The 27,175-nt window shown below is 49.0% G+C and overlaps 2 protein-coding genes across 3 annotated transcripts in view; one reads left to right on the forward strand and one right to left on the reverse strand.

The window, feature by feature from the left end:
- Positions 1 to 26,626, reverse strand: SUPT6H (SPT6 homolog, histone chaperone and transcription elongation factor). 2 transcript variants are annotated; one of them, XM_058854291.1, is made up of 37 exons: positions 26,527 to 26,626; positions 21,102 to 21,233; positions 20,508 to 20,660; positions 20,274 to 20,344; positions 19,551 to 19,746; positions 18,813 to 18,897; positions 18,140 to 18,413; positions 16,861 to 16,962; positions 16,501 to 16,614; positions 15,947 to 16,036; positions 15,351 to 15,493; positions 14,941 to 15,092; positions 14,383 to 14,481; positions 14,105 to 14,234; positions 13,855 to 14,005; positions 13,321 to 13,475; positions 12,658 to 12,853; positions 12,300 to 12,439; positions 12,104 to 12,221; positions 11,931 to 12,007; positions 11,667 to 11,802; positions 11,131 to 11,268; positions 10,668 to 10,835; positions 9,902 to 10,029; positions 8,731 to 8,938; positions 8,146 to 8,293; positions 7,760 to 7,902; positions 6,875 to 7,015; positions 5,627 to 5,822; positions 5,280 to 5,518; positions 4,947 to 5,060; positions 4,712 to 4,836; positions 4,146 to 4,258; positions 3,680 to 3,757; positions 3,425 to 3,591; positions 2,068 to 2,255; positions 1 to 1,923 (listed from the first exon to the last, which is right to left on the reverse strand). In XM_058854291.1, the coding sequence occupies exons 2-37, from the start codon at positions 21,208 to 21,210 to the stop codon at positions 1,737 to 1,739; spliced, it is 5,172 nt and encodes a 1,723-aa protein (XP_058710274.1). In that variant the 5' UTR covers positions 21,211 to 21,233; positions 26,527 to 26,626; the 3' UTR covers positions 1 to 1,736. The 2 variants fall into 2 exon arrangements, with proteins under 2 accessions (XP_058710274.1, XP_058710273.1); XM_058854290.1 differs by lacking the exon at positions 26,527 to 26,626 and adding an exon at positions 26,361 to 26,502.
- Positions 26,545 to 27,175, forward strand: part of SDF2 (stromal cell derived factor 2) — a 1,966-nt gene continuing 1,335 nt past the window's right edge. The window contains exons 1-2 of the mRNA XM_058854292.1: positions 26,545 to 26,821; positions 26,919 to 27,115. Coding sequence (XP_058710275.1) covers positions 26,545 to 26,821; positions 26,919 to 27,115 — 474 coding nt within the window. The remainder of the gene's footprint in view (positions 26,822 to 26,918; positions 27,116 to 27,175) is intronic.

Consider the following 27,175-nt stretch of genomic DNA (forward strand, 5'->3'; position numbering starts at 1 on the left):
TTCCCAAAAGTAGAACTTTTATTGACAGCAAGGGAAGACTGAAAACAAAGACAGCCAGAAAGGAGGCAACAACACACAACTAACCCCCCCTTCCAGGTCCAACCAGTGAGAAGCTGCTCCCAGTCAAACTCCTATTGTACAGTCTCATCAAATAACAAAATAGTGCCAGGTTCACCCACCTGCAATCTCTGTGGGCCCCAGCCCGTGGCTCTCCCCACTGGCCTGGGTGGCTTTGGGAGGAACAGGACCCTGTCAGTCTCTCAGCACTGCAGAAGGGAAGGCATTGAAGCCAGGACCTGCCTTTCTCTGTGCAAAGAGCTTTGCTTTGTCTCCTGGGTGGCAGCCATTCTTCAGGAGCATTTACATGCAAAGACGACCTTTGTTTCCTAAAATCTGCTGTTCCTGCTCATTTCCTAGCAAAGGAGGCTGACCAGGAGCACTGGGAAGGAACAAAGACTCTGCTTCCATAGAAAATCCCTACTAACAAAGCAGGAGAGGGGAGAGTGTGTGCAGCAGGAACTTTCCCTCTCAGAAATGTCTCTCCAGTCCTCAGAAACACTGCACTGGGCTATTTCTGACACAAATTATCCACTTTATTCGCCTCCTCCCAGTTCCCCAGTGCCCTTCCCTATCCAACAGCCATAGGCAGGTGCCCCCGGTGTCGGTGTGATGTCTCCACGTGGTGCATCTGTAACAAAACGCTATTTTTTTAACAACAGAAATCAGCTCCTCTGAGAAAGTCCCAGCACACAGAGGGCAACACCAAGCAACAAAGGAAGGAGCGCTGACTTCCACCACTCAACTCTGCTCGGAGCAAATCCTAAGGGGAAGGGCAGGGTGCAGGCAAAAAACCTCTGAGCTAGCATTCAGTAAAAACACTATTTATTCACCCCTCTTGGTTACAGCTGGGCAGGGGAAGCGGGTACAGAGGAGGAGGCCATACACTCCGGGCTGCTCCGTGGTGCGTTATCCCACGTGTCTGTCTCAGGGAAGCTGCCGTAGGCTGGCGCTTTATTTTGCAGTCTGATTAAAAAAAAAATAATAATCAAAACTAAATAAATATTGTTCCAAAAGAAGCCAGAGGAGAGAGCAAGCCTTTGGTACAACAGCTGCATCTCCAGCAAGACCCCGAGCTGCTGTGCTGGACCCCTCCAGACACAGCTGGGGTTGGCACAGGCTCTGCTGAGCCTGTCCCACGTGAAAACACGGAGCAAACAACAGGAACTTTGTGAGAACTCTGGTTTGTTTGTTACAACCCCCACAACTTTGCTTTGTGGTCTTCCTCTTGAAGGGAGGTGACAGTCAGGGTTTGGGAGAATCCAAAGGAAACAGGCTCACTCCAGGGCAATGCACTTTCAGCTCCGTTCGCTTCCCAGTCTTTGGGAAAAAAGCAGAGTCTTGGGTGAAAGCAGAGTGCTGTGCATGTACAAGGACAGACTCCTTCGACCTCATGTTTGCTTTGCTAAGTTTCCAAGGTGCCTCAAAACTGGAGCCTGGAATGCAAAGGCCGATGCAGAGCTCCTTTCTATGATATATTTTTCTTATATATAGTATACATTTTTAAACCAGCCCTGCCAAGTCTATTCTCTTGCTCAGGTGCACATCACCAAGAGTCATTTCCCACCATCCCACGACGTATAAAACAGGAGTTATGTGTCTAAGGGAAGTCGCTTCCTATTGTTCCCTCTCCTTCCCCCCTCCGTGGAGAAGAGAGCGGAGGTGTCGGGTGTCAGGTCCTATCGATCCATCTCATCCAGGAGAGGAGTGGCATCCCCAGCGATGGACATGGGCGTGCTCTCGATCATGGGGCTGGGAGAGGGTCGAGGGGTCAACCTCTGCTTCTGTTTCCTCCGCTCAGCCTCCTTCTCCTGCAGCCACTGCTCGGCCATCTTGCCCCAGTCGATGGCAGCGTGGCTGTTGGTCCTGCAAGGACACGGGGACAACATGAGATGTGACAGGAAAAACCTTCCCTGCCCTCCTTCCCTGTGGGGGAAGTAACCCCATCATGCTGCTTCCACAAAAAGCAAGGGAGCCAGGACCCGGATACGAGCACCTGGAGCTACTCACTTTGGCTGCTGCCTCTGCCTGGAGCTGGATGACGGCTGCGACTGTGCCTGAGACTGGGCGGACTGGGGTGTGGTGTTGGCCTGGAGCTGGTACTGGGGTGTGGTGATGGGCTGGCTGGGAGTAGTGTACGAGTAGCTGGGGGTCATCAGAGGGGTGGCCACCGGCTGCTGTGCTGGAGTTGTGAAGACCTGTGGAGAGCAGAGGCTGTCAAGGCACAGAGGGTGGACCCTGCCAGGCTGGGGGGGCTCTGCACTGCCCTCCTTGCCCAGGGGGGGTGCCCACCCTCACTCTGCATGCCCCCAGCCCTGCTGAGCACAGCACATTTGCTCCCCTGAGAGCTGGGCCAGCACAGCCTGCCCTCCTTGCTCAGCCTAAGGGGAGATGCTCAAGCCAAGCAAAGGCAAGAGACACCTGAGGCAAGCCAGCAGCAATAACATCCTGCACTGGGCACAAAGAACAGATAAATTCTTCCCCTGCAGGCTGCAGAGAAGGTGCAGCAGCTCCCAGGATGGATCCCTCCCACATCCCAAGCCAGCTGGCTGCCTGTCCCATGAAGAGCTTAGAGTCTTTGCCTCCTGGTGTTCACCTCCCTCTTTCTTCAGGTGTTGTGATGATTAATACATCGGGTTATCCACAGTCCCTGCCTATCCTCAGCTCAGCATTTACTGTGCCAAGCATTCTGAAAGCCTCCCAAGGTGCTCTAAAGGAGGATCACTCCTCCTTGCAAGCCTTATCTTGCAGCATCTGTTCTTTGGGTGCAACAGCTGGGTGTGTTCTTATACCCAGGCTCCTCAGTCCTTCCACAGCTGGAATTTGCCTTGGTGTCAGCTGGGAGCTTTAAGAGTGGAGCAGGCACACATGAAGAAAAGGCTTCAGCATGAGCCAAAACTGTCTAATTCCATCTTACTCCCTGCAAAGCTCCTGGGTGTTGGGTCAGGCTGAGGTGTTCCCCGCCGGTGCAGCTCAGAGATTAGTGCTGAGCTAAAAAGCCCTGCAAACTCAGCGCATACTTTCCCAGCTAATCTCCTCCACTAGCAGCTCACGTTGCCAATTCAGGGGCACAATCAGAAGGTTGTGTGCCCTCACTGCTGGATCCCCCCTCTCCACCCTGCCACATTCCTTGGGGGAGGCCAGACCAGTTTGCTCCTTGCTCCAACTCCCCCCGGAACAGGGCTGTGTTACGTGCCTCATTTCTCCAGTCACGGGAGGCAAAAGGAAATCTGGTTCAAGAATCCAGTCTGTGCAGCACCAGGGGAACAAAACTAGGACCTGGGGACCCCAGGCAATGAGGCATTCCTTAGGTTTCAGTGGTTTCTACCAGCAAGAAGAAGCCAGTAGAAATTTAAGTGACACCTACGTGGTACGCACTGCTGCCGCCTCCGCTGCCCCCGTAGCCATACTGGCTGGAGCCCCACTGTGCTGGGGTGGCATTTGGGTTCTGTCCCTGGCCTGTCACAGCAGCGATGGCACTGAACATCTGGGAGGTCATGTTCTGTGGCAGAGCGTTCACTGCACGTGTCAGGTCTGAAAAGGAGGCACACTGCATTAGGAAAAGTTGAGCCTGGAAGAGCAGCTCACATCCCAATTCCTACTGGGAATGCTCGGCACTGACCTGCCAGGTTGATGTTAGCTGGAGTAGCATTGATGGAGGCTGGAGTCCTGGTCCGACTGCTACTGCTGGGGGTAATACCTGTGTAAAATACCAACCAATTAGTTCTCCTGGAAGAGCAGACACTGGTCTGAAACTCAGGATTTGAAAAAAATAGAGTCAATAGTTGATCTGGCACAATGGTTTTCTACCAGGGAACAGTGTATGCTGGATTGTATGGTGAGGAGACAAAGGAGAGGAAAGGGACTGGTCCAGACTTTGCTGTGATGAAATATTAACTCTCAAGAGAGCTCTCAGTGGGCTGGTCCATGGAGCCAAACATTTCAAGCATTGCTTGGAAACTGCCCACATACAGAAAAATCCTAGGACACATTTTTGGGACAAAGAAGATGGAACCATCCTTTAATAGTTGTCCCTGATACTGTGTGATAAAGAAAAAGCTGAAGCACTGAAGTTTTAGGTTGCTCACCTGGAACAGGGTCCTGATAATGATCCTTAAACCATCGGAAAAGTCCATTCACAGTAGGGAAGACTTGGCCCCGGTAGCGGAATCCCTCTGGTGTCACTGTCACATACTCTATCCTGGGAGGAGCAGGGAGAGCATGAGACATCACAGGCTGTTTCAGTCACCCTCTGACAGGTCACACTCACAACAGGCATGGACAAAAAACACAGGCAATGGCTGTACTGATAATGAACAAATAGATCCATCCAAGACACTTTATCTCCAAACAATTCACACTACCCTGCCTTTCCATGAAAAATCCACCATTCCCTGCCTACACTCCCACAACACCCACAGCAGAGAGCAGTGCTGCTCGTGGCAGCCAGATGGTTAAGAAACATGGGAGTCTCCTGGGTGAGATTTACTGCTGGAAGAATTGGGTCCTCCACTGTCAGGAGGCTAAATCCTGGGAAAGAGAAGGTGTGATTTGCAGGGATTCTGACAGAGCTGGAAGAAAAACTGGCAGCAGTCAGCTGAGGTTTGGTACTGGCAGTACTCAGTGCAAATGCTGGGCTTGCCTTCTCACTTACCTTGGTTTGCCTCGAGGCTGATATCCCAAGAGGAATTTACCAGGTAGATCTTTACAGGCACTAATAAAGTATGGAATAAATGTTGGCTTCTCTTTCTTGGTCTTAATCAGCAGCTCTTCCAGCTTCTAATTAGAGAGAGAAAGAAGATAAATGCTCCAGGGGAGCCCACATTTTCAGCAGCACAGAGCCTATGGATATCTTCCAAAGAAGTTACCACATCCTGGGATTGTCTCACCTTCTTGTCTCCACCATTGCAGTCCTGATAGTACTTGTGGTTCAACAGGTCTCTGGCAAAAGAAGCCATTGGCTGGACATAACGAGCAACAATTTCATCCAGGTCTTCAAACTCCTTTGAACAAACACATTTAAAGGGGTATTTAGGGTGTATTTTGTCATACACTGCACAGCAAAGCTTGAGGAGAAAAAAAGAGACAAGTGCTGTCTAAGGATCCAGAGAATGTACTGGATGTTACTCTCCAAGAGTGTGAAAGCAGCTACAAGGACAGAAGGGCTGTGCCAACCTGTAAAAAGTCCTTCCCCTTCCCAGGCATGCTCTGCAGGGCTTTACCTCTGTGTTAATCCAGAGCATGGAGCCCAGGCTGAAGGCATTCTCCTTGCCCTCCTCTCGGACATCCACGTGCTGGTAAATGCCATCGTTGACCTTCCAGGTGACAGTCAGATGGTTCTCCCCTTTGCTGCTTGGCCGAATAATCACATCCCCTTGGTCCATGGTCTCCATCATCTTCTCTGCTTGCTTGAAGCTGATGTTGTGGAATGATGGGTGAGCAATTACCCTCTTGATGTAGGCTGGGGAACAAAGGGAACTGCTTTAATGCCACTGTATCTAATTGTGCTGATTGTCCTGAAGCAGGGAAGGCTGGAATTACAAGGGAGAGAGAAAGTAAGAGAACTCACTTGTCCTCTGCTGCTTTCTCTTCATGTCCTCTTCCTGTTTGTGATCTGCTGCCTCAGAGTCAAAGTCGTAGTAGGTGTCTTTGGGCAGTTTCCACTCATTGTTCTTGTCCATCAGGTCTGAGGTCCTGCAGGTCAGGTCTGCACTGAATTTCTCAATGTCAATCTTCATGATGCGGCAGTGGACGGTCATTCCCACCTGCAGAGGAGGTGCAGGCCAAGGTAAGCAGCAGGTTTGGCAGAATCCCTGTGCTACACACCAATCCATGTGGGATCCTGCTGACACTGAGGTTGTACAAATAACATCAGCTTCTGCAGATTGATACAACCTTTAAAAGTGATCTTTCTACACAAACTCACAAAAATGACCAATATCAAAAGAGATTAACAGAAAAACGGGCAGCTCTCCAGCACATCTATTACCTGTTACCCACACCACATGGAAAACTGCACATCTGGAGGGTGAGGACAATCACCATTTCTATTTCAAATATCTTTCACAATGGGAGCAGCAAAACTGGACTGCAAGATGTGCCAGAAAGCAGTTAAGTTCGTTCAGAAGCAGACACCCAAAGGACTGCTCTAATAAAATGTGAGGCAGAAAATCCCCCCACAAAAACTGCAGTGTCTTAGTCCAGTTAACCATGATGAAGTTAATTAATAACTCTTTAAAGAAATGCTGAGACCTCTACGCTTACAGGATTATCCATCACCTGGACTGTTGAGGACCCCAAAAGACAGAAAAGATGTTGAACCACTATTTCATTATGTGACAAAGAGGTGTTATTCCATTTCTTTCAGAACCCCAATCCCTGTCCCAAGCAGGGCTAGTAACTCTGATGACCTCCACAAATTAATGGAGAGGGAAGGAAAAGCTGTAAGAGGGAAAATGACCCTTGTCTGTCCAAAAGCAGTTCTGTGAACTGAAAGCCAGAAATAAAGGGCAGCTCTGCATTAGAATGCCTTCTGGTCTCCTAAACCCAGACTCCAGCCAGATGACAATAAATCCTCCTGCAGCACAACTTGTTAACTGATTAACAGGGTCCCACCAGCTGCCAAGGGAGATTTGCACTGTGGGAGAAGGACACTAACCAGAACCTGAACTTCCTGCTGATTTAAAGTCCTTACATGAAAATAAGGTCAGAAAAGTCATTTAAGAACAGTGTTATTAACCAAACTCTTGAGTCTTTGGTATTGACTCCAGGTTCTTCCAGCTCTTGCTGGGAGTGTGAAAATTCACTGCTTTCATACCTTCACCCTTTCTTCTGGCCTCTTGACCACCTTGTCACTAAGAAATTTTGTTGGGATGAAGCCAGCAACACCATTATCCAGACGTGTCTTCACTCCAATGGCCTGACCTGGGCAGGAACCGCTGTCAAAATGGTTCCAAACCTTGAGCAAGGCAAAAGTAAATAAATCATTCAGCATAGAAACAAAATATCCCCAGCAGTTCATACTCAAAACAAGTCCAAAAGCTGTGTCAGCAAAGTGGTGCAGCCAGCAGAGACTTGTGGAAGGGCAGGGGACAGAAGACTTCGACAAATGCTACCCAGTAATGCAATCTTCCTCCTCCAGTTCTGCTCATCTTATGGGACATTGCAACCAGGAAGGTCAGAACATTTTTAGACCCTGAACACCAGCCTGTAGTCAGGGCTGGTTTCTAATGAACACTATAGGGGTTTAAAGTCACGGATTACCCAGGCTGGAATTCACAGTGCTTAGAAGAGACCTAAAGTACAGCTGCATTAAGCAGCAGGTGGTCCAGATAAGTTCTTAAAATTGAGAAGGTGGCAGAGCCTTCTGTTCTGTGTCATAGGCAATTTCTCTGCATAAAACACAATCCCAGACCACAAACAAGAAGGCTTTATGTATCTGCAAAGAACTGGTCAGCTTAGCCTCAGGTCCATTTCACTCTAAAAGCCATGATGTAGCTATAAAAGACCTGTCAGATCTATATTGAAGCAATTAGTCAGAAGTGCAACAGATTTTATTTACAGCCAAGGGCCACATCAGGTTTGGGTCCTGGGGCACTGTGGATCTTGGCTCTGATACCTTGTCTCCTAAGAACCCTACACAACACTGGTGCTGATAGCAGGCTCCTGACAAAGGCAGGCCTGTCAGGAGAAGCAGCCCCACCTCACTGAGCTCTGGGAAGTTGTCCTGCTGGCAGAAAGGGCACTGCCAAAGGCCAGTTTCATCATTCCGGATTGCCTGGTCGTAGCTCTCTCCCTGTGGGCGCCTGTGGGCAATGCCAGTCACATTGCAGATGATCATTTTACCTGTGGGGTGATGGGAGAGGGGAAGGAAAGAATGAAAAACTGCAGAGCTGGGCAGTTCCCTCCAGTTTGTTATTCATTTATGAAGGTGTTAGGAGGCCACCCAAGTACTTTGAAAAGCTGCTTCACATTCCATCACAGCACTGTCCCAGCACCACTAAGCTCACTAAGACCCCTTTTCCCCACCTTCACACATCTTGTGTCAACTTAGGAGGACAGAAAGCAGGGATGTGATCATGGCTGTACCTATGTAAAATGTCTCTGGAGTTTCTTTGGTCAGCATATTGAAGACCTCCTCTGTGTTGGGAGAACGGTAGGGAGTTCTCAGGTCCTTGTATCTGCAGCTTAGCTCAGCTCGAATGTCATACAAAGTGATGTGCTTGTCACCATAGCCCTGTGTGGGATTCAGAGGTTACAAAGGCATGAGCAGCAGGAAGGAGGTCAGTAGAGAATCCAGGGTAAGTTTTGGAAGAACTCAAGCAACTTATGAAACAGCAAATTTAAAAAAGGGAAATGCAGCAGGTACCAACAAATGGTGAAACTCAGTCACAGGATGTTGAGGAGGTTAAAAGAACAAATATATTTAGAAAAAATCTCAGGGAGAAGAGCTTAAATGGTCTAATTACTGTCCCCTGCCCCAAGTGCCCTTTCTGCAAGCATTTACTGCATGCCATTGTCAGACACTGACTGCTCATCAGGGCTGTTTATACATTTTACAACAGCACAGCTAATGCCCAGCTCCTGAAAAGGATAAAGCTATAAAACATGAGAATCTTAGCTGGGCAGCAGAGCTTCCCCTCTGTTTCTCAGCACCAGGAGCCCCCAATGCACCTGTCTTTCCAGTTCTTCAGCAAAGGCATCAAGATCCAGGTCTTTCAGGCGCTCGGGGTTTTCCAGGATCTCCTCCAGAGCTCCTGCAGGATTTGCATCCTCAGCTGACTCATCGTATTCCAGGGCATCCACTGCCATTTTCCTTGCCCATTCATAGGTTTCGGGATGGACCCTAGAGCCATCTAGAACTTCAATGTAGGAATCAGTGCTGAAACAAAACCAATGTTCAGATCAGGGCTCTGAGCTGTTCCAGCTGTTCCTGCAGCCAAATGATCAAGCACATTGCTGAGCACCACTGCTGCCCTCCATGGAAAAAAGTACTCCAAAAAGGACACTATGAATTATTCACTGCTAAACCAACAGGAGCCAAGGCAAGACCTGGCAAACTCCAGTCTGCAGCTCCAAATACACAGCCAGGCATTTTGCATGCTGGGTGGATTTGATCCCTGCTCACTACAGCTGCTCTATAAGCACACAGCTCTCTGCTGTTTCACTCCTCACACAAATTCAGTGTTGCCATTGGGCTGTTTGGATGGGCTACACTTTGTCCCCAGCATCTCCAGGATTTGTATCCTGCAAGAATCAAGGGATCTAACAGGGTTGGGTCACCCAGTGTAGGGATTCAGCCAGCTGTTCTTTCTCACATTGCTTTTCAAAGGCAAAAAACCCTGCAGAAGGCACATTTCTAGTACGTGACCCTCAAAACACCTCTCGTGCAGCTACTAGTAACTTACTGCTATATAAACTTCCCAGTATTGCTACTGGTTTAAGAGGAAGCCAAACTGCTGAGTTATTTCTGAAGTTTGAAATTTTAGAAAAATAAAATACTGTTGGAAGGACCAGGCAGAAACCAAGCAGAAGTGCTCATGGCTTACTGATGACTGCATGGTAACTATTTTAGGGAACAATTGGTTTTAGTTTAGTTCCTCTTGACCACAAAGAGTCCTTCTCACCAGAACAAGCCACATAATTAATTTTCTGCAGTTCCCATTGCTGCTGTGCAAGTTTAGCTGCCCATAAGAATCAGATTAATAATCAGCAATACCTGAACTTGGCCTAAAGTCAGAGGGGCAAAACTCTGGGTTAACACTGACTCAGGGAAGGTCACTGTGTCAGCCTGTCACTCACACTGACTCCACACCCCATGGGACATCAAATACACAATACCCACCTATCACCCAGTGATGCTGTGTCAATTTTGATGAAGCCAGCACAGTTGATAAACACTTTGGGTCCCATGTGACACATCGTAACCAGCTGGGTCCTGTTCTCCAGACGGGTGTTGTTTTGTTTTAAGATCTGCAGAGAGAGGCAAGAATATAAATCTTGAGAGAGGCAAGAGTATAAACCCTCCTATTCAAACACAAGATTACCCAGAGGTTGTGGACTTCCTATCCCTGGAATTGTTCAAAGCCAGGTTTAGTGGAAGATGTATGTGGCCGTGGCCAGGGGTTGGAATTAAGATGATCTTTAAGGTCCCTTCCAACCCAAATTGTTTTTGTCTGGGAAAAAACCAGAGGATTCACACTGCACACCACAGTGTTTAAAGCATCTGACACATGCCCATCACAACTCTCAAGTTGTTGCTTCCTGCCAGTGTCTCAACATTGTGTGAAAGATGATGATTCCACATCATCACAGCTCCAACTCTCAGGAAAAGTGTTGGCTTTTTGCCTCGTGTTTTCTACACTGTGGAGGTGTCTTGACGCTCTGACAGCACATCCATTCCTGTGGGTTTGGGAGCTGGCTGGGATTGATGGATCTGCTGAGCTGTTTGGGTCTCTCAAGGACACAAGTCCACGTGTAGCTTCAGGGTAAAACCACACATCAACAGAGCTGTCAGCTGCACGTGGCACACGGAACCCTGACTCTCCTCCTGAGCACTCAGAGTGCTGGTGATGTGCTGGTTTTGTAGGCAGGCCCAGGAGCCTCCTTACCTTCAGCAGGTGCGTGCCTTTGCGTGGTCCCAGGCCACACACATACTGCAACAAAGCCTGGCTGTGGGGGTGAGCAATGGCCCTGTTCACATCCACCCCCACCTCGTTCACACGGTTGATGAATTCGCAGTACAGCGCATTCAGCAGGTCCTCCTTCACCACGTGCTCCTGGCAGAGAGAAGAGGTGTTAGCCCTGGAAAAGATGGATCTGTGCAACCCTCTGCCATGAGCCAAACACAACACACTGGCTCCCAGGAGCTGTGTTGAACCTCAGAGTTACCCTGAGAACAGCCTAAAGGCTGATGAGAAAGAAAAAAAAAGGAAGGTGCTGTGTAGCCTGAATATGGCACAGAACAGACAGAACTTGTGCAAGTTTAACTTGGAAACCTTTTCTTTGAAAGCAAACCCTCACAGGCCTCTTTCTCTTGCAGAGAAGGATCTTTCTTGCCCATGGAAAATTTACCTGCAGAGGGTGGAGTTTCAGGCAGAGAATATCCTCATCAGAGCTGCAGACCTGGGCAAACTCTATGAGGGGGTCCTGGATGCGGCGAGCAAGGGACACAGCCTGACGCAGCAGAGGGGGGTAATCCCGGAATTCATTCTGCAACAGGACACAGAATCAGGGAAAACCCTCGTGGTGTCTTCATACTTTGTACCACAAGCAGCAAAGACACATCAGACAAGGACTGCAGCAAGGAAGCACTTGGTGCTCAGGGCAAAGAAAGCTGAGGTCAAAGGCTCCCAGGAGCTCTTATGCAATTAGTAATGGAACAATCTCACTCATTTCCAACTACATCAATATCCACTTTGTGCATCTGCTGGTGCTGATCTCTTCAGGGAAGCCTAAGATGTTTTGCCTTGATCCAAAGGATCAGTACGTGACTGTCCAGATGGATCATATGAGACAGAGGATGATGCAAGGGCAGCACAACAAATGGAGGATGACACAGCACAAATGAGCAACAGACTAAGGGACAGCTGGGGTAGCAGCAGGTTCACCTCAGACTTCTTGCTGTTCATGTAGAGGATGGCCAGTTCATTGTCCACCAGCTCCACTCCGATCGAGGACAGCTGCTGCCCTTGGTCCAGCTCATGAACAATTCTCTTTACATCCTCCATCAGCATCTGAGCATCCCTGGGGAGAGACAGCCAAGGGGACTGAGGGGAGAGCATAGAGCTGGGTCCTGGAAACAGTGAAATGTAGACAGGCACAAGGAGAGGACTGCAAAGAGACTGGGAAATGGAAGCAACACAAAGACTGACCTGTTCTCGCCTGCGATTGTCACCACGTGAGGCTTCTTGTTCAGGAGGAATTTTTTCAATGTTTCAATATCCTGGGCCTGGAGAATAAAGTAGAAAATCAGAGTAGAAAAGGCAGATGGTTTCTGTTCTGAGCTACCTCCATTCATCTCAGTGACAGCTGCACCAAGGCTCACCTTCTTTTCCCTCTCCTCCTCACGCCAGGCATTCCTTCTCTTTGTGAAATGTGGCAATCGGAGGAAATCTGTCACCTCACCCTCTCCATTAACAAGGGCACAAAACACGGGGTGGTCCCTGTCAAAAAGAGATCACTCAGACATGGAGGACTGCTAAAGCTGGACATGCACCCAGACCCCATTCCCTCCCTCCTACCTGGCTGATGAAAATGCAATGCCCAGCACCCGGATCCCCTTCCCTTGGTTTTCATCCATGAAATCATCGTCTTCCTCCACTTGCTGATCCGGCCTGTATGCAGCAACCTTTAGCCAGTTGTACAGTTTGCGGCTGCAAGCCTGAGAGAGCAGAGAAAGGACAAAGAGCAGTGAGAAAATCCACTGCAGGAGCCTTGGCATAACCCTCCTCTGGAGGGAAAGTTGAACCAGACTCAATCCCTGCTTCCTCCTCCTCCCCAAGAACTTGTGTATGACCCGTCAGCAGCTATCCCCAGAACACTCCAGGGCTGCCAGTGTTTCCAAGCCCAGCTCTGCCTCAAACCTGTGCCTCATCTCACCTTCAGGACATATTCCTTGGCCTCCACTAAGAGCTTGTTCTTTAATTCTTTGGCCATCTGCACGTAGAGGAACTGGTTGAGGGAACGCTCGATGGCCATGGTGCGCTGCCGATTCCACTCCTGCACCTGGTGACTGAACTCATCCCGGTAATAGAACTGCTTGATTTCCTCAAAGTATGTCTGGTCGCTGCCATAACTGCAAGAAAGGAGGAGAGGAGATACAGAAAGGCTCCAGGACACTATCACTGGCAGATTCTTGCACACCTCAGATTCAGGTAGCTGCTTGGAAAAATTAGGGAAGAGCCAACCCTCCCATCAAATGCTGCTTTAGCTGCTGAAGTGATGCTGTAAGACAGATCACAGCCACTCCAGCACACCCATTCAGATGTGCAGGGAAGGAACTAAGCTGGCTGGGAAACAAGTATCATCTTCCACAAAAATCCCAAGGTTTCAGTTTGCTTTCAATTAAGACAGATGCCTGTTAAAGTTCTCAACAAGATGATGAAAAAAGCAAGACCCTGAGAGGCTGCTTGACTTCGAGGTGCAGGAAACTACCAGGCCATGACTTTCAGGAGTAGCTTGTTTTACAGAGGTGCTCTAAGAGCACTCACTGCACGAATGAGCTCTGCCAAGTCAAGGATGGCACAGCCAGTGGGAACTCACCCCTCCACTCCTTTCATGTCAATGCTGATATCTATGACCAGCAGTGCCTCATCCTCTGCCAGGCTCATTTTCAGGAACTGGTCATCTCTCAGCTCCTTCACAGGCTTGTTCTTCATGTATTTAAAGGAATAGGCATAGTGGGCTTCATCAATATCCTGGGAGAGAGGAGAGACAGTCAGCATGCACACAGGGCATTCATGTCTTATGTATGCCACAGCAGACAATGGTTTTTATTCAACACACCCTCAGCCCTGTATCTGTCATTCTGCATTTCCTTTCCCAGCAGGACACAGTGGAATTGCTTCCCAGTCCCAGAAAAACAGAGACTGTTTCAATATTTGAAGGCAACATCTCATCTAGTAAAATGCTGAGACCAAAAATGCAGCACGCTGCTGAGCTGGGCTCTACAGCAGTCCAGCTCAGTGCTGCTCTGAGATTTATTCAGAGTTGCCATTGCCATGGGAGAACAAGCATTTGTATGTTATTTAGATCCCTCCCTGAACTGAGCCACAGAGTCAGAGCTCCCTTCCTTACCTTCTTCCCCTTTTTCGTTGGTGAAATGTTGATTTTAGCTCGTTCTTGAAAAGTCTGTCTCAGGACCTGTCTGACCAAGGGCTCCCTGGCGATCTGCAAAGCCACCATGTACCGAGCTCCTTCCAGCACTGCTTCCGGGCTTGGGAATTGACTACGAGCAAAAAGGCAACGTGAAGGCTTAGAATAATGTCCCCAGATCCTCTCACTTGTGTTACATCCACAGTAACTCCACAAAGACCCCCACACTGACCTGCACACATAATCCTTGGCCAGCTCCAGGGGCTCTGCAGGGAACTGCTCTGTTTCGTGACGCTGGTAACTGTCTCGGAGATTCTCTCCAAACTGCTCAGGTGTCAGACCAAATTTTTTGGCCAAGCCATCTGGTAAAAGAAAAAAAAATAAACAAAAAACCCAATGAGGACAAGGGTACTGTAGCTAATAGTGAGCAAAACTATCAGTCTTCCTTCCACAGGTGAATCACAGCACCCTGTGCAGTGACTGCACACCCAGGACAGAGCAGAGCCTTACCCAGCCCAGCTGCCTGGCAGATGGTGTACATATCCCTGCGGGAAGCCTGCTTCAGCTCAGGCCCCTTCTGCTCATCATCCTCTGCATCCTCCCCTTCACCTGTAGGAAGGATACATTAGAGAGACATCCAGACAGTGTGTCAGAAGCACAATAAAGAGATTAAACACAACCTACACTGTGCAGCAGAGCCCCTGATTCCCACAAAGGCATCTCAAAGGTTATAGTGGCTTTAAAATTATTCAGGGTTGGAAAATTACCCTGGAAACACTATTTTCAGTGTCACTCTTGCAGTTTTAATAGGAGTATCTCTGGGCTGCACATTAGAACATACATCAAGTTTGCCAATGCCACCCCTGGTACAAGGGGTGGCATTCATATTCCATTGGAAAGCACCTTGTGTGGCAAAACTTAAACTTTTCAAAAGTGCCTAGAAGACCTGGAACTAACTTGAGATAGAATGACCAGACAAACACAGAGGCTTTTCACCAAATTTTCTTCCTATCCTTTTGAACCAGCATTTTCAAGCAGCCCACAAGAAGCAAATGTGGGGAGACAAACCTTCCTCTTCTTCACCATCCTCCCGGATACGCTTTTGCTTTTTGCGAGCAGCCTTGGCAGCATTCTGCATCTTGGGGATGTCTCTCCCATAGTACAGCAGGAAGTGATTGTACACGTCCTTCAGCTCATCCATGGACTGCACATCCTTCAGCCTACAAAAAGACAGCATGTTACACCCTGCCTGCAGCCAGGTCATCCTCAGAACACTCAAGGAACCTGCTCTGACTCAGGTCAGGCAGAAGAGAAGCCCTTGGATTCATCTCCCAAAATAATTTTAAGTATTATTTTAAGTATTTCTCGTTATTGGCTTTGTGGGTTCTCTGCAGTAGCCAAAGTGCCTGTGCTGTTTGGGCAAGTCAATGGACATTTTAAATCATTCTGGAATGAATATCGAAGTCCTGGCACCCTACCTCTCCATGTCAGTAGTATCCAGGGCCCTTATTCCATCAGCCAAGGGCTTGTCTGGGTCAGCAGAGATTTGCTCATACTGGTAGGCCTGCATCTTCTCAAACAGTCGTGTCAGGTTCTGCTTGCGGATCTTCAGCTGCGTCCACTGACACAAGAACAAAAGAATTCCAGTGGAACACCCCACTGCAGTGTGTTATCTGTCTCCTTTCTTCCTAAACAGGGACTTCCAGCATTTTGGGATATTTGTCATATAAAAATGATTATGAAAATCATCCACAGCCAAAGCCAAATGTGCCATGTGGCAGGTCTCATCTAAGAGATGCAGTATATTAACAGAAAAAAAACCCCAAAATTCATGTTTGGATCTGATAGCAGAGAAGCAACCTGCACTGCTGGCAGGAACTGTCACTATGCAAAAGGAACTCAGTGAAGGGGAAGGATTTTTTTGGAATCCTATTTTGTAAGATATCCCTTTACCACCATATGACAGCAAAAATGCAGAAAGACACGGGTAAAAACCCCAAACATGGCCAAAACAAGCTGCTGGACAGGCAGGAGGACAAATGTTGACAGGACAACAAATAAAAACATTCCTCACCTTCTCATCCCACTGCCAGACTCTCCACAGGTCATTGATGTGCAGCTCTGGCTCCACGTACTCCTTTCTGTAGAAGGCGATGAACGGGACCTGTGTCAGAAATGAGACTCATCAGCCCTGTGCAGGGGACTGGGCTGTTCCTGGCAGCCCACACAGAGCTCCTGTTCCATGTGGGACAACAAACTAATGGGGCAGCTTTTACTCCACCAAGGAACACACCACATAGGCCAAAAACCTTCTGCAACATCAGAAGATGGATCGAGCAAGGCTCAAGAGAAATTCCCCCACCTCATTCAGAGGATTCCCCTGATTCTTTCCCAGAATCAGGGAAAGACAATGACAGCAGCTCTGTCAAACAGGCCTTAAAAACCTGCATTGCCACAGCTCACATAAGATGAGTTGCAGATCCCAAGGGAGCATCATTTCATCACAGGAGAGGCAACCAGGGATGGTATCTCTTGCCCTTCTGTGTGCCCTAAATGTTTCCAGCAGCTTTGCTAATCCTTTCAGGAAAAGGAGACAGATCTTGGTAATGAAGAAAAGTTGCAGATTACCTCAAAATGCTGATTTCTCATGAAATTCAGGGCTTCTTTAATCTTCTGGATTGTGCTGGGCCCCTTGCGGCTGAAGTTGCTGGCCTGTCCCCGGTCAAGGTAATCGGAACTTTCCTGAAAAGGAGAAACACATTGTGCTCACTCTGTTCCTGAGCTGATCCCCTAAAAGAGCACCCCCACATTAAGGCTGAGAAATTGTTGTTCTTTCAACTTCTTTGTGTTCCTTTTTGCTCTGTTTCATGGATGCAAAAATGAAGACACAAGTCAAATGATTTGCTCAAAATGAGAAATGAAGGTGGCACTGGACAAGACACTCCTACCAGCAGACCCCTGGAACAAGCCCCAGGCACAGTCCTTTACCTGCAAGGAGATGGTGGGCGTTGCAAATGCATTCCTATAAATCCAGTCAGCTTCCTCCTCCAGCTCATCATCTTCAGCACTCTTCACTGGGATGGATCTCAGCTGGGAAGAGATAACACCATGAGCACAGGCACGTGCAACACCAGGGCTTGCCTGGTTTCCAAGAAGCCTGGAAATTGCAGTTTTGAGCTGCAGGTTACCTCTGGGGACCCCCAGCTACGGGGTGCCAAGGATATCCCTTCAATGTCTGCACCTTCTGAGCACACAGGAAGCTGCATCAGCTTTATACTAGATAAAGACAGCTACAATCCTGTCAAAGGCTTGTGGAAAGGCCTGCAATGGTGCAAAGTCTGCTGTGAAAATCAAGTGAGGATATCTCCACTTCCCACCAGGCTCCCAAATTTTCTGCAGTTACATCCTCTCTTCCAATCTATCTGTGCCTTGCTACCACTTTTGTTGCTGCAGCCACAGAGTAACAGAAGATAAAGCAACTCCAAAGCCTCTCTGGGCACTCAGTCTCAGCCACTTCTCTTTCAGAGGAGCTGCTCTAATCACCACTGACCATATGGATGACAATACTTGTGAACAAGCCCCTACAGCCAGAAGACATCACAGACAGCATTTCCTTCTGTGGCACAGACTGGCACAGGGCAAAAAGGGCCTTTGGAAAACTGACAGATTCACACATCCCATTTCACAGAGAAGGGTAATAAACATCTGCACAGAATTACACTAACATACACTAAAGGGAGATGGACTTTTCAGTGAAAATCTGAATATAGCTTAAAATTAAGACAAAAATATGAGACACTAGAAGGATTCATCCCAGCACAAGCAGCACTTTGTATTGAGAGCTGTCTAAGTCTCACCACCTTGAGTAAAGCCAATTACAGCAGTTATGTGTTGGCTGGCATACACGTAATTTAGAAACCTTCCCATGTCTTCTCTGGCACTGCATTTTGCTCTCCATATGCCCAGCCCTAGAGATTCCTAACATCATCCAGCACAAAGCCATCTCAGCAGAGCCCTGCACTTCAGCAGTGCAACACTGGCACCCAGTGGCCACAGGGAAGCTGTACTGGAGCTAAACCCAGATCCACAACAGCTCCCACGTCACTGATATGTCTGAAAGGAGTTTTAGCCTGTACATTTGACAGATAGTGTCATCAAAGAGGGAAAAAAATATTCCAAAATCCATCCAGCAGCTTGGCAGCCTGCAGGTCTCAGGCCTGAGAGCCAAAATGCTTTCTGCTTGCAGAGCTGCAGCCCCTTGCCTCACCTGGAACCTCTCAGGCATGTCTGTCATGCGGATCTCGTTGTCCTGGTCTGTGAGGTGGCTGCTCTCCAGCTCACTGGGCTCGTACATCTCGAAGATGCTGCGGCGACTGACGCGTTTCTTGGTCGTCTTCTTGGGCCGCACGCGGGTCTCCCCTTCGGTTTCCTCATCCTCGTATTCATACTCCTCCTCCATCTCCTCGTCGTACTCATTGTACTTCTCAAACTCATCATAGTCAAAGTCCACACCAAAGATTTCCTGGGCTTCCTGCAAGGCACTGGAAAGCAAAAATAATCCTATTGTTCAGCCCCACAGTGCAGCTCACAGAACATCTTTACAGCCACACAGAGGAGGCCGGGGGCACTGTCTAAGCTTTCTTCCACCCAGGCTAAAAAATCATGGACAGGAACAAACTCTGAGTTTTACTGCAAATATTTCTCTTAAGGGCCTGTTTTTGGTATCCCTTTAAAAAAATCCAGTGGAAAAAGTAAAAAAGGAAGGAGTCGCACATTTCAGAAATCACACACTAAAAGCTCTACATCTAAATTTAACAGGTTTCTTCTGGGAAAAAGACCAGCAGTACCCAACCACAAGCTGAATCACTCTGCAGTCGCAAGATCCAAATAAGCTGAGCACTATTTTCAAGGCTCCAGGCCAACTTCCAATCAATACTTACGCATCTGTGTATCCTGGAAGCTTCTTTCTCCATTTTGGCTTCTTCAGAGGTTGTCCATCATCATCCACAATGAAGTCATCAATATCTGGACATTGAGAAACAAACTCAGATATAGAACTGGTACCTCTGACAAAGCTCAGCCAGTGCAACTATGAGCCTCCACCACAGACTGAGGCTGCTGCTGGCTGTCAGTCTGCCCAGCTCCCCACAGCATCTCCTACACTAACCTCACACAGGCCAGGAGTCTGAACCACTGTACCAAGCTGGAACAAACTTCCAGGCAAAGACATTTGAGCTGCAGCTCAGTGCACTGAAAATACAGTCAGGAAAGGCCTGGCTACTTTGGACAGTAGAAAATTGCTGAAATTTTTTTGGTAAGGTAGCAGCAGTGGGAGACTGATGCTGAAGAGGGGTAGGGCAGGCATGCACTGTGCTGTGAGGTACTAAACAGTGCCCTGAGTGCCTCCTTCTGAAGCATTTTCATTTTTGAGGCAGCTTAGGGGAGGTGCTCAAGACCTCAGCACAGATAACGTGCTCCTGCACAAAGTGGTTCAGACAGACTAAACCTGTCACCCAGAAATGTTTAATTTTAAGGACTGTACTGATCAGACCAATAAGAGCTTCACCATGACAGGGTCACAGCCTCTTGGATACCTCTAGTTCAGAGAAAGTCTGAACTTTGTTCCTGTGCTTTAATCTTAGGACAAACATTGGATGTAACTGACTATCCACACTCACCAGATTCATCTTCCTCCTCCTCCTCTTCCTCTTCCTGTGGAGCAACAGGAGCTTCCACAGCTTCCCCTCCTTCCTCGCCTTCACCATCCTGAAAGATTTCTTCAGCAATGGCTTCCTTCTCATGTTCTTCCTTTCCATAATCTTCTGCTTCATCATCCTCATCATCAGACATTTTTCGCACACGCCTGAATTTTTGCTGCAAGGACAATTCCTTGTTAGTGCTCACAATCCCTGGCTCAGCACTGCACTTCCTCTGCAGGCAGCTAGGATGGAGCAGGATGGAGCCCAGCACAGCACAGGCACACAGGAGAGAAGAGCCACCCCACTCAGGAGCTGTGCCTGTGTCACTTGCATGCTGTCACCACCAGTGCTGGCCTGGCTGACGTGACTCTCATGTTACAGAAAGAACTTTAGAGCCCATAACAGCCTGTGCTGACCTTGAGGTCAGCAGCATATAGGAAAGGAAGATGAGACTGTCCTGAAGAGGTGGAAAGAAAAAAGAAACTTCAGGAACCAGAAAAAAGTGTTTTGCAAACACTGGGAAGCCAGGTCCCAGTTGCTTGGGCAGGGAGAGATCTTGCTTCCTTCAAAGCACTCAGCTCTCCCTTTCCAAGAGGGCAGGAGCTGATGGGAGGCATTGTCTGCTCACACCAGGCTGGAGCTTGCCCTCCTCTGTGCTAAATCACACCACACCATTAACAGCAGCACGGGAACACAACTCACTCTTTTGACTTTAACGCCCAAGTTTTCTTCAATGAGGTCAAAGTCATCATCCTCCAGGCGGTCATCGAAAGCTGAAAAAGACAGCAGAGCTAAGTTACACTCTCCCTTTCCTAATGTGGGAATGCACTGAGCCCAAAAGGGTACATCTTAGCCAGCTCATGCAGACCAGGGCAGAGGGTGCTCTCTGCCAGCATTACACTGTGCCCTGCTAGTAACAATCATCCCAAAACTTACTGCGCTTTCTCTTTTTGTGGCCAACATCATCCTCGGAGTCCCCAGAGTCACTGGCTTCCTCCTCCTCTTCCTCATCATCATCATCATTAATGAATCCTTTCAGGTTTCCCTGCTCATCCTGATCATCGAGGTTCAGCTCCTCCTCCTCCTCATCTGGGATGGAGAGCAGCACGTGTTAGACACTCATTGGTTATCCACCGAGACCTGTGCGAGCAGCATCTTCCTCCACACCATCCACACAGAGTTTTAACTGAACACTTGCACTGACACAGAACACAGCCAGCTGCTCTGGCCATATCCCCACATTTTGTCTCATGCTCTCTCTGCAGAGGGAACAGGTGGAATGGTCACACTGGGAGAATTCCTCTGCTTTTACCATTTAGTATCAAATTGTGTGACTGCAAGTCCCATGGGGGCAAAGCAGCGTATTTTTTATTGCCAATTATAAAAAACACTTGGAGCACTTGGAGGAAGGGAAGCACTCAAAGAGCTGAGATTATTGACTACAGATGGCCCTGCTGTAATAGCAGTTATTATTCCATCTGCAGAGCCATGGGATGCAGAATAGAACAGCAATGAACACAGCAAACTCACCATCCTCATCTTCCTCTACAAACTTCTTGGTTACTCTGGGTACAACCTCCCCATCCTGGTTGTACTCCTCCTCTGACTCCTCTGCTTCACTCTCCACAAAATCAGACATGGCTGCAGCCTCTCACACAGCAGCTGGGGAAAGAGGAAACATCCCTGGCATTAGCTGAGCAAGCAGAACACAAACACTTCCCCCTTCAGGTTTTGGAGAGAAGGCAGCTAAAGCAAGAAGGGTTTCAAATGAGCTACAGAGGCCCTGAATTGCCCAGTGCCCACCTTGCCTGGACATCCCTGTCACCACAGCTTAGGCAGGAGAAGGCAGCAGCCAAGAGCTGCCAGCTCCTGCCAGCCCATGTCTGGGTGAGGAGGGCAGGAGCTGTCACAGCAACTCCCCCGGCTCCTGCAGCTGGAACGTGCACACAGCCAGAGCCCCCAGCCCATCCACAGCCTCCCACTGATGCTGCATGGTGTCAGGCACACAGCCCAACTAATTAGGATCTTAATATGATTAATCTTCACTCAGTTAACGAAGCCAGGGTGACCCTGAAAAGGGCCTTGACTGAGTTCTGATTGCCAGCTGTGACACTCTGCAGAGCCCACAGAGCAAACTGGAGAGAGATCTGGGGGTCTGTGAATGCCCACGAGCCAGAGCCAGGCAGTTCCATGCTAGGAACCTCCACCCAGAGTTGAGGAAGCAACAAGAAAACGACAAAACCAGTGCATTTTCTATATCCAGAACCTTTTGTTTGATGCTTTTCCCAAATGGAGTTTCTGAAAACAACATAAATCAAGCTTGGCACAAAGGAAAATGTTTGCCAAGTTCTGTCTCTCTGAGCCTTCCACTTCTGGTGGTAAAAAACCCACTGATATTTTTTAAATTTTCAAAGGAAGTTTTTTTTTACCTCCTTTTTACATACATCAGAACAACTGAAGCTTACAAGAGTCAGCTATGAGGAACATGAAATCAACTCCTCAAATGGCTGTGAGAATGAAAACACCAGCCCAGGAAGAAGTACAGGCCTTTGGGAAGGAGCTGTACAAAAAGCAGTTCAGAGGTATCAGATCTAAAGCCAAAACCTCCATGTTAAATTATATCTCATGTAATTCAACACACAAACATGGAAAAACAACAGAGAAAAAAGATGCTAAAATAATTCCATATGACAGTGAATGGTACCTAAACAAACATGCTTCAAAATATTCCCCAAATAATCATTTCCCCACTGCAAACAACCTGCTGAAGGAAATCAGTCCCGTATGGGACAACATGATCAAGGCTTTGCCATGACACTTCTTGTGTGCAGGATTTCTTGCCCTGCCCTGAGATCCACACATCTGCTGCACAAACACAACAACTTGGAGAAAAACAGGGACTTAGTGCTCAGTTAGAGTTAAAAAATCCAAGGCTGATCTTGGATGATCTTTTAAGTCTTAAAACACAAGCAGCTCTGAAGGAACACGTCATCTGTATCTCATTAAAGAAAACCTACAACAAAGATGAGGGAAAGACCTCTGCCAGATTTCAGACATGAGTGGAGAGAGCAGCTCATACTCCTTGGCTGCAGAATATGTAGCCGTGGCCAACTTCTATGCAGGATGTTCCAGACAAGCAGAAATCACAGCAGGCCAAGGCTACTGCTCTGCATCCAGACAGAATGTGGCTGCTCTGGTTTGGTGTGGGATCCCCATCCTCAAGAGGACACTTTAGAAGTCAAACCCTTGTATTTAAGCATCCCTCTCAGAAATAACACCTCAGAGGGCAGCGCTGATGCCAGTTAAATGTGTGTTCCTGATGCAAATGACACTGATAAATCATGTGACTACACATAATAGAGAAACAGGGATTATGTTTACCAACCTGTGTGTGAATATTCTGTCAACTTCACCCTTTCTCACCAATCCTCCTGCTCCAGGTATTCACCAGGGCGTATTAACATACACAAACCTGCAGGCTGAGTGGCTTTTTCAAGTCTAGTAACCTCGTTTATCTCCTGCTCATGATCAATACACAAACCCACCTCGTGAAGCACCACATCCAACTTCACCATTCTGTGCCAGTGAAGTATTTAGCTCACGATTCCTACTTTCTTCCTCATCACTTGCTCTAAAATTTCCCGGAAATTTTACTCCCATGTTAATTTAAATTTGTCTGGACACAGGGAACAAATAGGAGTTGAGAAAACCATCTTATTTAATGATCCAGCCAAGCAGGTTCCACACAAGCCAACCACCCACAAACCCGGCTGCTTTCAGCTCCAGTGAAATTCACCTCAGGACAGCAGGGATGTCACTTAGCACGGAAAACAGAAGCAAGATGTTAAACCAGATATGGATTATGGGTGCTTCTCCCACCCTCTGTGCCAGGGAGGCCTTAATTAGAAACAAAACGAGCCAGGGAAGTGGGCAGAGGTGCACAGGCAGAACTTGGTGTGGTCACACAGAGAGACTTGAGGAGGGTTAAAAGATTCTGAACCAAGGAGTGTTGTGCCAGCCCAGCTCTTTTTGATCAGGAGTGTCTGCACTTTGCTCAGATCAAGGGCATAGCGGCTCTGCTCCAGAGTCCACAAGTTTCTTTTAACTGGGACTGTTGAATTCTGATCAGGTCAGGACCAAGATGGACCATCAGCCACAGCCTCTGTGAGGTGAGGCAGGGACTTTAGAACAGGTGCTGCTTTGTGAGAACCTGAGGATTTCAGAAATTGTTCACACATCCAAATATCTGCTGGTTACTCAGGACATTGGGAATAGAAAAGTCCCTCAAGAGCTTCACCTGAGCAGGCATGGGGTGAGAAGAAGCAGAAATATCTGACACTCTCCCAGCTACAGGAATGCCACCGAAGGCAGGAGACCTCAGTGGCGTTCAGAGAATAACCAAACAGTGTCTGCAGAGCAAGATATATATTTATTATTCAGCAAACAACCTCAAGGATAGCAGTTTGAATATGCAAACCAACAAAGCCATCTTGGCTTTAGGACAGCATGGGTACAGCAAAGACAGACCTTGACTTCTCTCCATCCTTTGTGGAAGAAACTACATCAATCCCACATTAACACTTATTTTGTGGGTGTTTTTTTGGGGGAGAGGGCTTGGGCAGGGATGGTTCTAACCTCTGTCACTTCATGATTCTACTCACAGTTCATTTAGGATCACACAGATCCAGGGAACCACACTGCCAAAGCCACCACTGAACATTGCTCAGTTCTCATGGTCACATTTCAAAGGGTCAAACTGCAGAGGATTCAGAAAGCTCTGTGAGAGTAAGAGGGCTGGGAAACTCAACTCAAAGTGCAGAGCCCAAGGAAGCCAAATCTATTAATTTTGTCAATTAAATACTCATGCAATTAATTTTAGCACAGTCCAAGTACATCCACAGGACTCCAAGACTGACAACAAATGTCTGACTAGGAAAAACCCAAATGAATTGCAAAGATAACTCTTTTACCCCCTGAAGCTCTCAGTGAATTTCTCAGTGAAATCAATATCAGTTTTCTTAAAATTAAAAAAAAAAACAAACAAAAAAAACCACCAAGCCATAGTTGAGCTGAAATGCGTGGATTTAACACTATAACTAAGCAATGATCTACAGCCTGTGTCCCACCACAGAACTCAGACAAAATCATTTTGGCATCTTTTAATTTAAAGCTTATAAGCCTAACAGAAACATCCCCATGAAGCACCGCAAGGCACTCACACCACGAGAAACTACCCTCAAGGGCACCTCAATGCGGAGCTCTTCCTCACCAAGGATTAAATACCAAGGCATTTCTTGGTATCCACATGGACTTCTGATGGCTACTGGGGCCTGCCATCCCTGCCATCAGCAATATATCATTTTATATTTAGCCAATATATCATTTTATATTTAGCTTTTACAGCTGTTTTACAGATTTCGGAAGTCTGCATCTAAACCTGACACTCCTACGCTGCTCGGTGGGAGGAACACAGGGGGAAGTGATGACTGGGGACCAATGATGGGGAAAGTCCAGGCAGCCACCACAGCTCAGGAACTTTCCATACCTGCTTTGTTGGTTTTAATGCTCCTGCTGGTCCCACTGCCCTTGATGCTATGCACCCTGCACGTCCTGTGGCAGGGTGACACATTTAATAGCATGTTGTGTGAAAATGCACTTCCGCCTGTTTGTTTTAGCCCTGCTGCATCATAATTTCCGGTCAGAAACAGAAAACTGATGCTCCCTCCTCGCTTTCTCTGACCTACCCATGACTTCATGCACCTGGATCATATCTCCTGTCAGCAAGCTTCTCCCCTAAGGTGAGGACACGAAGGCTTCGCTTTCCCAAAAACCTGCTCTGCTCCTGCCTTTTCCAGCGCTCCCTTTTTGGAATGGTCTAACCAGAATTGCCAGGATACAAAGTGCCAACGATTTACTCAGCAGCATAACGATGTTTTCTATTGCATTCTCTCCTCCTTTAAAGTAATTTCAAAATATCCCTCTTAGGCTACAACGGGGTGTCGAAGTTGTTTTAAAAGAAACAATTGTTGAGACACCCACTGCTCTTCCCTGAATAACAAAAGCTGATATAGAGCCAATTTTGTGGTGGTTGTTACCTTCCTTACACCTTCTGCCATATCTCATTTACCACACTAGCACTCCCACGCGGTGTTATCTGGTCTCTGCAACTCCCCACAGTTTAGTTATCCTAAATAATTCAGGAGTAACCTTCCTTCTCCACATCATCGTATTCAGGAAAAAAAAAAAAAAAAAAAAAAGAGCAGCGGAGATGACTGTGAAACTCCACAATAACCTCACTCCCCTATGAGCACCAATCGCTTGCCACCTTTCAGTCATTTATTAAACCCAAAAGGGCTTTATCAGGGCCTTGTTTTCTCAGGGAGCATCTCGCCAGAAGTTTGGAAAGCCTAATGCGGTGGTCTGGGAATCACACCTACAGAGCAGGAGGGTCCCAGCAGTGTGGTGAGAAACGAAGGTCAGACGCTTTCCCCCGCTCCCAGAAAATCATCCCGGCGCTCCCCAGGCCATCGCCTCACATCCGCAGCTCTTCCCACGGTGCCAGCGCTACCCCGCAGCCCCGGCCCCGCTGCGGCAGGAGCGGGGGCTGCGGCACCTCCCGGCCCCGGGGGAGCCCCCCTCACCCCCGGCCACCGCCTCGCCTCCTCGGGGCCCTGCCCGCCGCCGCCCCGGGAGGCTCCTGCAGCCGCCAGCCCCACCCACGACCACCGCCGGGGCGGCCGCCGCCGCTTCACCCCCGCACCAGGGCCCGCGGCGCAGCCCGGCACCAACCTCGGGGACGTCCCCGCCGCCTTCACCGGGGCTCGGAGCCGCCGCCGCGGCAGCGCCGGGTCGGGTGTGACGCCCGGGCCGAGACAAACGCGGGTTCGCCCTTCCCCCAGTAAGGGACTCTCGTTCCCCGCCACCGCCGCCCTCGCCGGGCCCAGCGCGGCCTTACCCGAGGGGCCGAGGGAAAATGGAGGCGGCGGCGGCAGCGGCGGCGGCGAGCGCGGGGGGCGGAGCGGGCGAGCCGCGACCTCCCGGCGGGCGGAGCGGCCGCGCTTCCGCTTCCTGCGGGATGGAGGCGGCGCGGCGGCCGCCGCTGCTGCTCCCGCTGCTGCTGCCGCTGCTGGCGGCGCTGGGCGCGACGGGGCGCGGTGGCCCCGGGCCCGTCACCTGCGGCTCCGTGGTGAAGCTGCTCAATGTGCGGCACAACGTGCGGCTGCACTCGCACGATGTGCGCTACGGCTCCGGTAACGGACGCGCCCCCCCCCTGCTCCGTCCCCCGCGTTTCCCCGGCTCTCTTGTTGGGCTGAGCTGGGTGTGATGGTGGTTCTCCCTCCTCCGCAGGCAGTGGGCAGCAGTCGGTGACCGGGGTGTCGGCGGCGGATGACGGGAACAGCTACTGGCGGGTGCGGGGCCGCACGGCCGCCGTGTGCCAGCGGGGCACGCCGGTGCGCTGCGGGCAGGCCATCCGCCTCACGCACCTGGGCACCGGCCGCAACCTGCACAGCCACCGCTTCACCTCGCCGCTCTCCGGGAACCAGGTACCGCCCGGGATTAACAGCCCTGCTCCCCGGGCTCGCTATCTTTCCCTGGGCATAACG

The sequence above is a fragment of the Poecile atricapillus genome, chromosome 21 (genome assembly GCF_030490865.1).
Source record: "Poecile atricapillus isolate bPoeAtr1 chromosome 21, bPoeAtr1.hap1, whole genome shotgun sequence".
NCBI lineage: Eukaryota > Metazoa > Chordata > Aves > Passeriformes > Paridae > Poecile > Poecile atricapillus.